The sequence below is a fragment of the Microcebus murinus genome, chromosome 1 (genome assembly GCF_040939455.1).
Source record: "Microcebus murinus isolate Inina chromosome 1, M.murinus_Inina_mat1.0, whole genome shotgun sequence".
In the NCBI taxonomy this organism is placed as follows: domain Eukaryota; kingdom Metazoa; phylum Chordata; class Mammalia; order Primates; family Cheirogaleidae; genus Microcebus; species Microcebus murinus.
Genome location: NC_134104.1, coordinates 77413889 through 77428117, shown reverse-complemented (window position 1 = coordinate 77428117; position 14229 = coordinate 77413889). Strand labels below are relative to the sequence as shown.

At 44.0% G+C, this 14229-nt stretch overlaps 1 protein-coding gene across 2 annotated transcripts in view; it reads right to left on the bottom strand.

The window, feature by feature from the left end:
• Positions 1-13558, bottom strand: part of ETV5 (ETS variant transcription factor 5) — a 58789-nt gene extending 45231 nt beyond the window's left edge. Inside the window, exons 1-5 of one of the 2 annotated variants that reach the window (XM_076003297.1) lie at positions 13388-13558; positions 10205-10323; positions 9980-10070; positions 9803-9850; positions 9659-9709 (exon numbers count right to left, since the gene is read on the bottom strand). In XM_076003297.1, the coding sequence (XP_075859412.1) occupies positions 9659-9709; positions 9803-9850; positions 9980-10070; positions 10205-10249 (235 nt within the window). In that variant the 5' untranslated portion in view covers positions 10250-10323; positions 13388-13558. The remainder of the gene's footprint in view (positions 1-9658; positions 9710-9802; positions 9851-9979; positions 10071-10204; positions 10324-13387) is intronic. The other variant, XM_012789672.3, reaches the window with a different exon arrangement.
• Between the last annotated feature and the right edge of the window lie 671 nt (positions 13559-14229).

Here is a 14229-nt window from a genome sequence, read left to right as displayed (position 1 = left end):
ATAATTCTCATCTAAACTGGCACTACTAAAGTGAAATGTTAACAGCACTTGAAATAGGATTTAAGCACTGTGGAAAATCTTATCTTCAGTTTCAAATTTAAAATTCATCTTGAAAATCCGACAGGAGAAACTCCAAACCCTGGGGAAATGAGCTTCTCCCCCAAGAACCATTCGCTCCTGTCTACAATCCCTTTTCCTAAGAGGAGAAATTCGGCAAGTGCGTCAAGGGTGCTAAACTGTGACTTGCTCTCTCGCACATGCAGTCTTGCTGGGAAACATAGCATTAGTTGCTCAAAGTCTAAATGCAGCCTAGCAACACTTGGCTAGTGTGTGTGTTTAAAAGAGGAAACAGAAAATGAGAAATAGCCCTAACTTTTTTTTTTCTATTTATCTCTAAGGTCATCCCAAGGACTCTCAGCTTTTGAGACCCTTTATAGAGTTTTTCCCTTCCAGCTGGAGGCTGGTGTTAGGGCTGTAGAAAGCTGGGGCAGGAAGGGAACCAGCAGAGAACGTGGTGGCATGTCACCTGCACTCACCAGTACCGACTGTGTGCAGGGCAGGCTCTGCGCTGAGGGGGGTATGAAGAAACACACGACAGGGCTCCTCTGCTTTTGGAGACACTTAGAGCCTGAGAAACATGGTTTGTTTCCTGTTCTAACAGGCATGGAAATTGGGAAACAGGGACTAAGTTTAATATTCATTGAAATATGGAATATATCAAAACTCTATGCTGTTTTCTCCTTATTGCTCAAGAAATAAAATTCCATGGCTGGTGGGGAAGGAAAGGAATGAAAAGGGAGTTGAGGAAAGCAGAAATTTTCTAACTCAAGATATCCCTCAGCACAGTGAAGTTATCCCCCTTCATTATTCTCTATTAAAATTCAGATTAGGAATTTGGGGTAAGCTCCAGATCTGGCCTTTTCTGTGGGTGATCATGGGAAAGAGACATCCCCCTCTCCTATTCTACCTTTTCTATGGGAAAAGTATAAAAGACCCTCATTAAGTGCTCTTTCAGGCAATTACAAAGCATTTCCAGGCACTCAGCTGAAAAGTGTTTATGTAAGCTAAGTCCTCCTCAGCCCCTCTGGAGAAGCACACATATCAGCATCCTCCTACACAGCTGATATCTAGGGTTACCTCCTGAGAGGTTTCAAACTCTCTCACAAAAGGACAATCTGCCCAGGACTATTCTTTTTTTAATAGGGAAAGGAAGACGTGCTTGTAAGACCAATTTACTGCAAGGGGAATAGTTCTGGAAAAAATAAATCCTTACAGCAAAACAAGTGCAAACAGCCTTATTAGAGTTGTGAGGATGAAGAGTAAGAATTAAGAAAAGCTATTTAAAATCCTGAGGAAATTGTACTGGATCATTACTATTAAGTTTTGTTTTGCTTTTTAACTGATTGTCCTTTTTATACTTATCATGCCTGGGCTAACCCACACGGCCCTCTGCGGGTGTGTCTGTGAGCTGTTAGCTAAGATGCTGGAAGATGTGTGAGGGTGACACTGTAGGGAAGCACGTGTACACCTAAAACCTAGCCTTGTTTTGGTGTGAGGTCACTCTGGTTTGGGGGCTGTGCAGAGGATGCGTTTTGTTTTTTTGTTTCTGGTACTTCCTGCTATGTTCATTTTGGGCGGAAAAGCATTTGATTAGTGCCCAGTAAAAGGACTGCAGCCATAATGAGGTTTCCCCATAGCTGAGTACCAGAGTTTGGTAAGTGTCTGTCTGTCTGTCTGTCTATCTATTTATTTATTGTGACAGGGTCTCTTTCTGTTGTTTGGGCCAGAGTACAGTGGCATCATCATAGCTCACTGCAACCTCAAATTCCCAGGCTCAAGAGATCTTCCTGTCTCAGCCTTCTGAGTAGCTGGGACTAGAGGCCCAGGCACTAGCAAGCCCAGAGAATTTTTTTATTTTTTGGTAAAGACAAGGTCTCACTATGTTACCCAGGCTGGTCTCAGGTGATCCTCCTACCTCAAACTCCCAAAGTGCTAGGATTACAGGTGTGAGTCACCACAACCAGCCTGGGAAGTGTCATTTTAAAATGACACTTATCCGATCTCAGTGGGAAATTAAACAAGAGAGAAATGGCCAAGGAATAAAGAAATTACTCCTTTGTCTGCCCCATGTTAAAATGTCAGCCTAAGGGAGAAATATCTGCATGGTGGCATGCAAACACCTGTGTTCTTCAGGCCTGGAGTAAAGAGTGGAGGTCAGAGTAGAAAAGCTGGCAGGAATCTTCAATGGGGAGCTAAAGCCACAACCCCATGAGAAGGAGATAAAAGGGTAATATCCTCAGATCAAGTCTCAACACCTCCCTCTCAAAGGGAAGGTAAACCACCCTCTCCTCTATTATCACTCCCTTTAGACAGCTACAGTCTAAAATGGGAGACAAAGAAAGGGGAGTGGGCTTCATTGGCTTTGTTGGTCAGTAGCAGCCTTTCCCCATAATCCCAGCCATCAGCCTGGCAGTTTGAGGGTTAAAGTCAGTACTTAAAAGAAAACTCAAACCCCATTAAGCCCAGGCTTGGAGAACAGGGAGCAGCAGGGAAGCCAAAGGAAACTAATTTTGGAGGCTCTCCAAGCTGCCAATCACAAGCATATTTCTAACAGTCCCAGTGTTGTTTGAGTTGGTTGTTTTTCCACAGGCTGCACAATGGGGTCTGGTTATTCATTGAAAAAGTCTGCAAGTGAGCCCCGCCCTCCATTCACAACCAATTTGGAATGCTCCATTTAGGCAAGAGGGGGAATCTGCAGCTCAGCTAGCCGGGGCAGACCTAATAGTGCCCAGCGCCCAGCTGTCGCCACCGGGACGCTTGCTCGCCCAGTGCGCTGTGTTTATGTAAGAAATTCAGACACTGGGGGGGGGGGGGGCTGCCCACTGTGCATCCTCCCTAAGATGCAAATGACCAAGACCTTTGCTGAAATCTGCAAGGGCAAGCAAGTCTGCTAGAAGTGAGGTCGGTAAGTGCCCTCTGGCAAAAGAAAAACTATCAAGTGCAGCTCAGCTCAGAATCAGACTGTAGCTACCAGCTGAGAGGAACAGACTTCAGTGGTATTTCTCCTGCCCCAGGCAAGCTGGTATGCACTAGGGGGCAGCTCTCTCTGGAAGCCTCCCTCTCCAGACTTTCCTTCCCATTCTTCGCCAGTAGCTACATTGTCAGGAGCCACCTGGCTTCCTCCCCAGGGGAGGAGGACTCTGGAGACACTACTACATTTTCTGGCTGCAGAGGAGGAGGGGACGAGCCACCTATTATGACTGTTTCACAGTTCCTTTCCTTGGCTTCAGATCCAGCCTGAAGGATTTAGAATACCATCCTGAATGCCCATGAAACATCAAAAGGGAAGTGTGTGGAGATCTGAGGTTGAGGGGGTGAAATCTATTCCAAGATTCTGCAAAGTACAAGGCTAAAAACTGGTTTGGTTTCTCAGAGCTTTTTCCAAACCTTCAACTATCACCCTGAGGGAGAGCAGCCAGAGCCAGTCTGACAACCAGACTTCATTTATTTCAAGGAAAAGCATACTTCGTTATGAAAACCAAATCCAGGAGATAAATTTTAGCTCATGGGTTGTTTCCCCGTTTTTGTATTTGGCTATTTTCAAATGTCTTATGTTTATGTCTTCTCACTGCCTGCTCCCACACTGCCACTGGATGCATTTCTCTGAAGTCTTTCTGACCACAGAGTCCCTGCTCCATGGCTTAGCTGTTCAGCAGTCAGCCTTGGACTAGTGGTCTTTTAATAGCTAGATTTTATCCTGCTCCCTGGAATCTTGCACCCTCTGCTGCAAGTTCCCCCCCAGATGCTTCTTCCTTCTAAACAGGGGAGCCCCCTTTATTTGCTATGTGGGGTCCTTTTATGTGGAGCTCTTCTTTCTTTAACATCTGAGTTGCTAGTCCATTGTCATCTACCTTTCAGGCCCAAAGGTATATTTACATTATGGTTACAATTTACACACACACACACACACACACAAACACACACACACACACTCCCCCCGCCCCTGCCAAGAGTGCATGTACATACTAGGGGCCTAGTATCTTGCCACTACTTTAAGCTGAGCCTAGAGGGATAGGACAATGATAGACACTGACGACCAAAGCCTCTGTTAAATGAGCTTGATGAGTTCACAAAATGAATTTTTAAAAAAGCAACCTAATCCGGTAATGGCATCAGTATGCCTGGCACTTGTCCAGGAGCTGGGAGCTGCAACATGACAAGCCTCTGAGCTCCTTGGATTCCAAGTGGAGAAGCACTGTGTGCCAGGGCACAGATGGGCCCAAGCTGCCTCAAGGGCAGCCGTATGCCCGGGAGGGGGCTGTCAGCCTCCGAGGCTGGATATACTTTACCACCACTAAAACCCAAGAAAAGTGTCCCTCGCTAGAGAATCACACACCCCACTTCACCCCACCACAAATAACATTTTTTTCTGAGACTGAAATTAAAACAATAATATTAGATGGTAGAAATGGCAGATAGTACAGATTTTCGGCTTCATTATACTACCCATGTCTTAATCTTGTAAAACTGAAGAACGCTAAAGAGCATGGGATAAATGGTAATTTCTTGATTGATGCCAGGATTTTGTTACTCCTGGCACCCACACAAGTAATCTGCCTGGCCGACACAAATGTAATTCTCCAGCCCAAGTCTTTCTCACCAAATACAAATGACTGAAAAGCCTACTGAGTTTTATTAGAGAACTAAGAGCGAAGAGACATAGAAGAGTAAGAGAAAAATCCATTGCTTTAATAAACAAGCCTAACTGAATTAAAGTTAGATGAAAGCAGATTTTGTTAAACATAGGGGCTTTTTTAGATGAATGGGTACTCTAGGTCTTGGGTCCTTTCAAGAGCCTTGGGTCTAAAGATCTTAGAGACTGTCAAAACAGGAAGGATTTCAAATCATTGGTGCTCTCTCAGCCTTAAGGTAAGTGGGCTAGCTAACAAAGATTTTGAAAGTAATGCTGTAAAACCTAGAGTCAAAGAATCTCTCCTCCATGTTTTCCTCATGCTTTCTTTAGCATTCTTGTCTTCCTTCTCCCTACCTTCAGAAATACCCGCTCCAGAAAAGCATAAACTAAATAGCTTCCTCTCCCTCAAGCCTCTTATTTTTAAAGTACCTGCTGTTTTTTCTTACCTTGCAAAACAAAAAGACTTTAGGATGATCCTTTCACATAGAAACTGGCCAGACCACATAGCAAGTGAATGTGGAGTTTTGCTATACCACATGTGGAACCAAAATGATATATATACCCTTTTCAAAAGAAAGGCATTGCCTCTACTATATTAAGCTCACACATTTAAAAAAAAAATCCAGTTGAATAATCTCCTAGTGAAAGGGGCTTAAGATCAATGTGTTTTAGGCTTGAGGGCTGTCATAACAGTTAATCCTATTTTCTCAGCCATCTATTGCAAAGTATTTAAGAAAAGTCGATTTTATCAGTTAATTAGCCAGTCCTTAGGAAATTACTTGAACTTCCTTCAGCTGTCTCATTCTTTTTGAAACATAAATCTAAAAAGAACACTTCATGAGGAAAATCGGGTCATTTGGATTTTAAAACAATTCTCTAAATTATATTTGGCATAGAGACCATGATTTTAAAATAAAAATTCATCATGCCCTTTCCTCAGCATAAAATATTTTAGTTATTCAAGATGCTGACAGGTAAATAGTCACTATATCACAACTGAAACAAATTAGTGAGATTAAAAAAATTAGGAATTAAACCTGCATTTTTAAAAACTGCTATTTATATATCCTAAAGTCTAGTAATATACCCTTAAGTACCCAAGCAGTCAGTTCAAAAAAATGAGTGGAACATATCATGTGATACCCACATCAAAGGACTCTGAGCTCCAATCTTATCTATAACTTTGAGTTAATTCTGTGAAAATGTGCAGTAAAGATGTATATACATTGTGCACTGTGGCTCACGCCTGTAATCCCAGTACTTCTAGAGGCTGAGGCAGAAGTAACTTGAGGCCAGGAGTTCAAGACCAGCCTGAGCAAGAGCAAGACCCCACCTCTATAAAAAATAGAAAAATTAGCTAAGCTTGGTGACGAGAGTTTGTAGTCCCAGCTACTCAGGAGGCTGAGGCAGGAGGATCACTTGCGCCCGGGAGTTCAAAGCTGCCGTGAGCTATGATCACATCACTGCACTCCAGCCTGGGCAACAGAGTGAGACCTTGTCTCAAAAAAAAGTACACACATCTATGTACTGACCCAGATTCCCTTGTTTAGTAGCTCTATTTGTTAATGTACATATTTAGCTACACACACTTTTACATATATATATACACACACACATACACACACTTATTTATAAATATATAGGATATATGTACCGTTTTATATGCACACATATTAATGTATCTTCAAGGAAATGTGTTTTTACAATTTTTTTTATTTCATAATTTCTCTCTTCCAAATACTAGATGGAAAAACTCAAAGCACCAAGATATTGAAGAACATTCTCAGGACCACAGAAGGTTGAGAACAGAAGTGTTGGGCTGGACACTCGCAGTCTCCCTGAGGCTTTCCTGAGAGCCATCTCCAGGTATGTGAAGTAACGGGAGAGCCTGGAATACACCTCAGTATGCCTATATTCCCTGGTTCCGCAGCTTTGTGAGAGCTTCTTTAAGGATATTATTTTATAAATTCTTTTTCTTGCTTCATCTAATCTTTCCAATTTGCCCCCCAAACCACTGATCAGTCTCTCCAGCTATCTGGATCTTACTTGTATTATCGCCTCTGTACAATGAGGGTTGGGTAAGAACGTCTCCGTAAGCGACTTCCAGCTTAATTTGGGATCCTCAGTGACTTCTTGGGACCAAGGGACAATGGGGGGACACAGGCAGAACCCCTATGGTGTATAGGTTCCTATTCCCTTGAATTTGACCTTTAAGAGCTTCCAGGTTAGGGAAGTTTTATTAATGTCTATATTTGTGAGGTAAAGGTGAAATCCGTAAGCTAGAAGGAAGATGGACATATCTATAACAAAAACAATGGTTTCACCTGCTACTTAAGGATGGATGCCTATCCTATGGGCAAGGAACTCAAACCTGAAAACCTTAACAAAATATAATCTTTGTAGAAGTTGAGCTTACAGTGCTTAGGGGAAAAAAGCCATGATATTTAAAACTAATATTCCAAAATAAAAATGATCACCCACATTACTTAGTATTTCTCTTTCTTCCATACACACACATAACACAAAATGGAAAATTAACCAAATCATTGTTAAAAGGAAAGTCTATTACCAGTGGCCACTGGTAAGAACATTTGTTACAAATGTTTCTGATACTGTAGGGAAAACATTTGCTTTCTCCTGGGAAATGTAAGTTTGGTTTATAGTTCACTAATTGAGTGAGTCAAACTAACTCAAAAGGTTTCATTAAATTTGAAACTCCTGATTTTATTTCCCTCCTCTGGAAAAATCATGGGCTCTTCCAGAAAACGTCTGGAATGGAACTGGTCCACAACACCAATCTGGGAAAGTGCTGAGAGAGAAGTAAGAGCATGCAGCCCAGCTGTGGGCTCTGCCCGCTCCTCCCATGTGTCTATGAGGTATGAACTGCAGTGAAATGTCCAGCAAGAATGAATGGCTCAGAGATGCACCACTCCACATTTGTGTTCTGCCCTAACCTCTCAGGCAAGTCTGTCTATTGGAATCTATCTTCCAAGCTCTATCTCAAGAAATAAAGAGCCAGAGAGAGGGAAAGAATTATTAAAAGACTTTTCTAGACTACTCAACCATCTGTTTTTATCCTTAAAAGATAGAAGAGCTCAACCTTAAGAAGTTAAAGCAAAAGGCAAACAAAGTAAAAACGTCATACTTGGTAAGCAGAAACATCTCCCAAAGCACCTTTATTTAAGGTATGGTATTTTAATTAAAGAACTTAGCACATTCTATTTGATAAGCAGAAATTATTTCTAAGAAGCCAAAACACATTTATTGATTTCTTCACTTTAGCCTATTCCCACAGATAAATATATCTCCAACTATAAATCATGTTTGCTGACAAAGAACATACCCTTGCTTCAGCACATGCAATCTTTGAATGCAGCCATCTCATCTCCCTTTTAACTCTTTTGGGTTACAGAGAAACAAACAAAAGTGTCATAAAAGCATTTCAAAGAACCTCTGCCAAGAAAGCCACCTCCCAAACAGACTGCAGTTTATGCTGCTCTGAGCAAGAACTGGAAAGGCTCGGCCAAACTGTCAACACAGAACAAAGTTGGATTACAAATCCTGTCTTTCATCTTGCAAGCAAACACACACACACACACACACACACACACACACACACACACACACACACACGTACTTTAGGTTATCTTTATTTAGGCTTTCAGTGGCAAGCTTCCCAATCACTTGAAAATAATCAAAGGGCAATAATTAACACACATTTACTTTGCTATAGAAAACATTCACAGCAAGCTGTAATAAAGCCAAGGTAACCATGCAAATGTGGGTTACAATTTATTCTCTTTTAAAGTTTCATGGCATTGTGCCTTGGACATGAGGCCTATCATTAAATAATATTTAGCTGGTACCTCTGTTCTTTCATTTAATAGAATTAGAATACCCAGCTTTTACAGAGACCCCAAAATACCCTCTCTCCAATGGCATTTTTACACATACACACACGTGCACACACACACACACATACCCCAGAGATAAAACAAAGCTGGGAAGAATCTGTTGGTACAAAATGAGAAATCGAATCGTTGCATGGCTCAGGTGCTTGCTATTATAAACTATGACTAAGAGACATGAATTTCTCTATGATGCAACTCTCAAGAGGCGGCATTTTCTCCAGGCCTCTCTTAAACCTGCTCATTCGCCAGTGACTAATGCTCTCTAGAGCAGCCCTGTGCTGCTCAAATTTCATCAGCCAGTTTTGTCCTTGATAGCTCTGCCCCCAACCATAAAAGCTCCCAGACCTGTTGAGGACAGCCCCAAAAGATCAGTGCAAAGCTAACCATGCCCCTGCCCATATTGAGAGCCACCTTTTGAGCTTCCCACAGCATTTTATTATCTCTAGTAATGAGCACTTAATGACCATTAAAAAAAAAAAGTTTTGCCCTTCTTTGAACAGAAAAGCCATAGCAACTACATAAAAAATAAGAGTAAATCAGGTCACTCTGTGACCACCTCTTGTCAGCTGAGAAGTACAGACAAAACTGACAACATGTTGGGTGAAACCAATATTAACTGGAATTTTCCATTAACTATTTTCTGCACCTTTAAAAGAAGAAAAATGTCAGTTTCACGATTCACATCAAGGACTTAATTTATAAAACAAAAAAGCTATAAAGTAATGTCTGACTACTAGATATTTAGTCCAACATCTTATATATTATGTTAGTTAATTTATAATTTTGAGCTTGAAGCTTTGCAATATTCTTAAGGTAAAAAGAAATGTAAGATGAAATTATGTTCAGTAAATCTTACCTGCAATATAGTACTTTAGAAATAATTTTAATAAAGAATAAAACAAAAATTTTCAGGGTTAACTCTGAATTATTAAAAGAAACTAAATGCATACCACTGTCCAAATCTGCTGGCTATCACTGTAAGGAGTATTCTAGACATGGTGTTCAAGACCAAACAATTTCAGAACAAATGCGCCACCACCAAAAAGGTACTTACAGTTATCAGACTGAAAATCTGGGACAAATTGTTCATCATCAGGAACTTGTGCTGGAAAAGAGATTTTTATTTTAGACCTTTAAGTTTTATTAAAAAGCACAGTAAAATGTTTTATATGGAAAATAGGACATCCAAGAAACTTGCCTTCAGCTAACCAAGCCTCTTGAAGTTGACTGAGATCCTGAAACAACTCTGGAATTGAAAACAGAAGACCCCAGAATGAGGATATTTCTTCTGCTGGGGAAAAGAGGGGGAAGACTCTACATGCTGCTGGTTCTGGGAGTGATGTGAGGAAGCCACAAAATAGGAGGGGAAGCTTACTACCTTCAGAATCATGAGCCAGATCTGTGTCCAAAAACTTCCTCTTTCTGTCAATCACAGGCCGCCCTCTACATTCCTCAGACCGAGATTTCTGAAAGAGGCCAACAGACAGTGAAGACTCAAGTGCAGTAAAGAGGTCCAAAGGGGTTGACCCACTAAACCAATAAGGAGAAGACTGATATTGAGGAGGGAGGACAAAACAAACCAAAAGCCACATAAACTTACCCCTGGGACCATAAAAGGGACTTGCTGATCATAAAACCCATCCATGGTGCTTCCAACGTCTCTAATATCACTTTGGAAGATTTCAGCATTGATTAATTTCTGGGGGAAAAGGGATCCTCCTGCAATATGAATTTGGTAGATTTAACTGAGAGGAGGAAAAAAAAAGAGAAATGAAACAATTTTTTGGTCTTTTATAGGGCCTCTGCAAAATCACTATCCTTCTGTGAGGTACTTAAAGCCTATTCAAGGTGTAAGCTTTACAGACCAATGCCAGGCTTGATTAATAGTATTAGAGGTGCACAGTGTACTTAGTGCCAAAACCATTTACTCAGTCATCATTTTCTTTTTTTTTAATCATTAAAATTATAGATTTGGTACTGCTTGTCTCCTACAAAAAAAAAGTCCTTATTTTTATTAGAAAAGGGTGATTTTAAGACTCTCTCATATAGAAGATCCTCCAGGGCATTTGTAGTAGGGTTTTAAAAAAAGATAATTTAATTTTTGACAGTACAGTGATGGGAAGTAGAGAAACTGGGTTTAAGTATTCCAAAGTACTGGCAATTAAGAATCTGACATACATGGTGTTTCTAAAAGTATTTTGTAGGTCAGTGGCAAAACACTATATATAGTTCCAGGAATAAATTGATCAGAGGTATACTTATCTTCACACACAACTATTTAAAACCTAAACCTCTGTCCAAACAGGTGTAGTGTCCGTAATGTCACAAATATCTCCATGGCAACTTATGGAGATATCTGTGTTATTTCCAACTTCTAAAGGAATAAAATATCTGCAAAAAGTAATAGAGAAAGGAAACTAAATTCCATTGCATGTATTTAAAATATGTCTCTGCAAAAGGTCTTTTACAAAGTGTTAAAAGCAAACGATTCACAAAAAGAAAATGCAGATTGTTTCTTACAGTAAAGTCCATTTTCCTAGACATACCAAAAAAATTAAATTAAACTCATTTCAGCAATGATAACTGTTTGGGCTGGGAAGACAGGCTGGGGGTCAGAGGGGAAAAGAGAGAACTTCTTTTAATTTGGGAGGAATAATGTAACAATTTTAGGAGGTACCTTGTCTTCGTCTTCCTAAACACTTTGTTTTATTCTCTAAATCAAAATACAGTTAAGTCAACAAAATGGAGGAAAAAATTTATTTCATTCACTCCAGCTCTAAGCAATGCAAATATGCTTAAAGGATTATTTCTTTTGTTTAACCTGTATACAAATTTTAAATAAAAAACATTTTTTCCCAGTGGGCAATTCCATCCAATTTGTTTTTCACACTGTGTAGAGCATATCAAATTTTCATAAGTGAGCAGGATACAAGGAAACCCTTCACAGCCAGCCTCCTCCTCAGCACTTTGGCTCAAGTAATCAGATATTTTCAAAGTCAAAGGAAAGAGAGGAGCAAAATAGCACACAGTTCATAACTTCCTAGAAAAACACTCCCGCCAGCCTGCTTGCCTGCCTTCCAAACAGCATTAAAACGTTCAGAATAAAGCCTCTCTCTCTCAAATGTCACCAACCCGTAGACAAAATTTGAGAAACCTCAGCAGTGAGTTGAAGAGCATGAAAAAGAGTTCTCTGTCACCGATGAAAATCTGTCAGATTAAAGTGGCCTCAGAAATCCCATAAATGTCTGTTACAGGGAAGGGACGAGTAGGAGACCGGAGGGGGAGGTATTTTCAGAGTTTCATGATGAAATATATCACCTTGAAGAGCATTTAAAAAATTAAATAAGAGAAAGAAACTACCATACGCGAACCCAAAAGAGGATCTTTAAAGCAGCTCTCAGAGTTCAAGGGCTACAGAAACTGTGTTCAAAGCATAATTTTTTTTTTAAGCCTGAAGGGAAGGCTCGAGTTTATCCAGGAGTTTAAACCACTTCCTTTGTGCCCCCCCCCCTCCGGGTGCCCCCAGGAAAACTTTAACACAGCGCAGCGGAGCGATCTGGCCCCTCCCCCGTGGCGCGCAGCGGGCCCGGTTTTATGAATGGGAGAGCGAGCCGCGGCCGCCACATCAGGTAGAGGCTGTAACTGGATCTCTCGCGCTGGGCCCCATTCACAAAACAAGACACACTTCCACCCAATTCCCAGCCTTCCCCATTCATGAAAACTCCTTCAGCTGCGCCCCCGCCCCCACTCCCAACGCACGCCCAGCCTCCGACGCAGGCCCCTCACCCCAGCGTTTTAGGAAGAAAGCTCTATGCTTCATTCACAAAAAGGGAGAGGGAAAAAAAAAAGCCGCAGGGAGCAGCGGGCCAACGAAACAAACCCGCTTCATTCATAAAGTCACCCACATTCATAAAAACGAGGTGCGGCGCCCAACGCTACCAGCCGCCTCCAAGCCACCCCCTACCCCCAACATCTCTCCTGGAACCCCCTCCTCGACCAGGAGTTCGGTTCCCCCCGGAGTTTCCTCTCCCCTCTGAAAATGCGGCCAGACCCCCAATCCAGCGCGAAGCTCCCAGCATCTTTCCGTTCCCCCTCCACTCCCGTTTTCTCCCCACCAACCCCAGGCTGCTGTTTCGGTGCTCCCCGGTTTTTCTCGGGAGTCGCCGCGCAGCCCAACGCCCTCAGCCTGCTGGGGGTGGGAGCAGGGGGCTGGGTGCCCACTTCCCACAACCTCAAACTTGAAAGGCCAGCATAAGTTCCCGGGCGCCCCCCAGCCCCGCGGGCTGCACATGCCTGTGTCACTTAACCCCTCCCGGTGCTGGGGGGGCAGCACCTCGCAAACCTTCCCCCGCAAACTGCTTCCCGCCCCCTCCTCCCGACTGCAAAGCTCGCCAAGCGCCTCTTCTCGCGAGCCTCCAAGTCCCCTCGGGGCTCTCCGATCTCCAGAGACTGCAAAAGCCTCGCAACTCCGCGCTCCCCCATCCCCACCCGAGCCCCCGCACCTCGCGCTCCGGCGCGCCTCCCCCACGGCGTGCGGACGCCCGCTCTCCGCGCGCTCGGAACCGTTAGCCGCACCCGCCCGACGCCTCCCAGGAACCGAACCGAACCGAACCGGGCCGGGCCGCGGGGGGAGGGGTCAGCCCCGGGGTGGCTCACCCCAGACAGTGCACCCGACTTTGAGGATTCCCAATCAGCCCGTGAACTCCTGCCGGCTGGGGGGCCTTTCGGACCCGTTGCTGGACGCCCCCTCTGAACGCCCCCTGCCCCCGCAACGCCCCCTCACCTGAGGCGGCCGCTCTCCTCCCCTTGCAGCGGCCCCGGCGGCGCAGGCGCGCTCACGCACGCGCGCACCGGGCCTGGGCGCTTAGGCGAAAGGCTGGCTGGGCCGAACCGCTCCGGAGACCGAGAACCGCTCCGCGCACCAGCGGCTGGACTCTGCGCTGCAGCTGCCAACCAGGCTGGAGCGCTGGCCCGGCCCCCCGCGGCCCGCTGCTCCGCCCGCCGCCATTGGCCTGGGGCCTAGCCCAGCCTCGTTCCCATTGGCTCGAGGCCGTTACCGCGGCTGTCCATCACCTCTTGTTTACCCTGTCTGAGGGCAAATCCAGCCGAGCCGCCTCATCAACTCTGGTCCCCATTGGCCAACAGTGCATATCTCTCCACCCCTTCAGGGGCCTGTTTTACATAATTTATGCACCGGGGGCCTTTGGCCAATCAGCACAGGGTGTTTATATAATGAATGTAAGGACGTTTTTCATTCATAAAAAACGCGACCCGAGGGGGGAAGCTTAGCTGAGTCAGTGAAGCACTTAAAGGGACCGAGACCAGAAGGAGCCGCCGTTACTTCCCTTCTCGCCGCTTTCCCGACTTTTCGCTAAGGCGTCACTCTTCCCCCTTCGCCACTTACCCCCACATCTCCTTCCAGCAACGCCACGGCCAGTTTGGGTCGCTTGGCGCCAGACGTTCGCAGCTGCGGCACCAAGCAAAGTTATCATTTTAGAATTCAGGCGAGAGGAATTCGTCATTCCACACAGAGAAACTCGCTGACCGGCCCGGGCGTTTGGCCCACAGAAACACAGAAAACGGAAACCGAGCCCTCTAATCTTAGTTACCTTTGAGAGAGGCCTT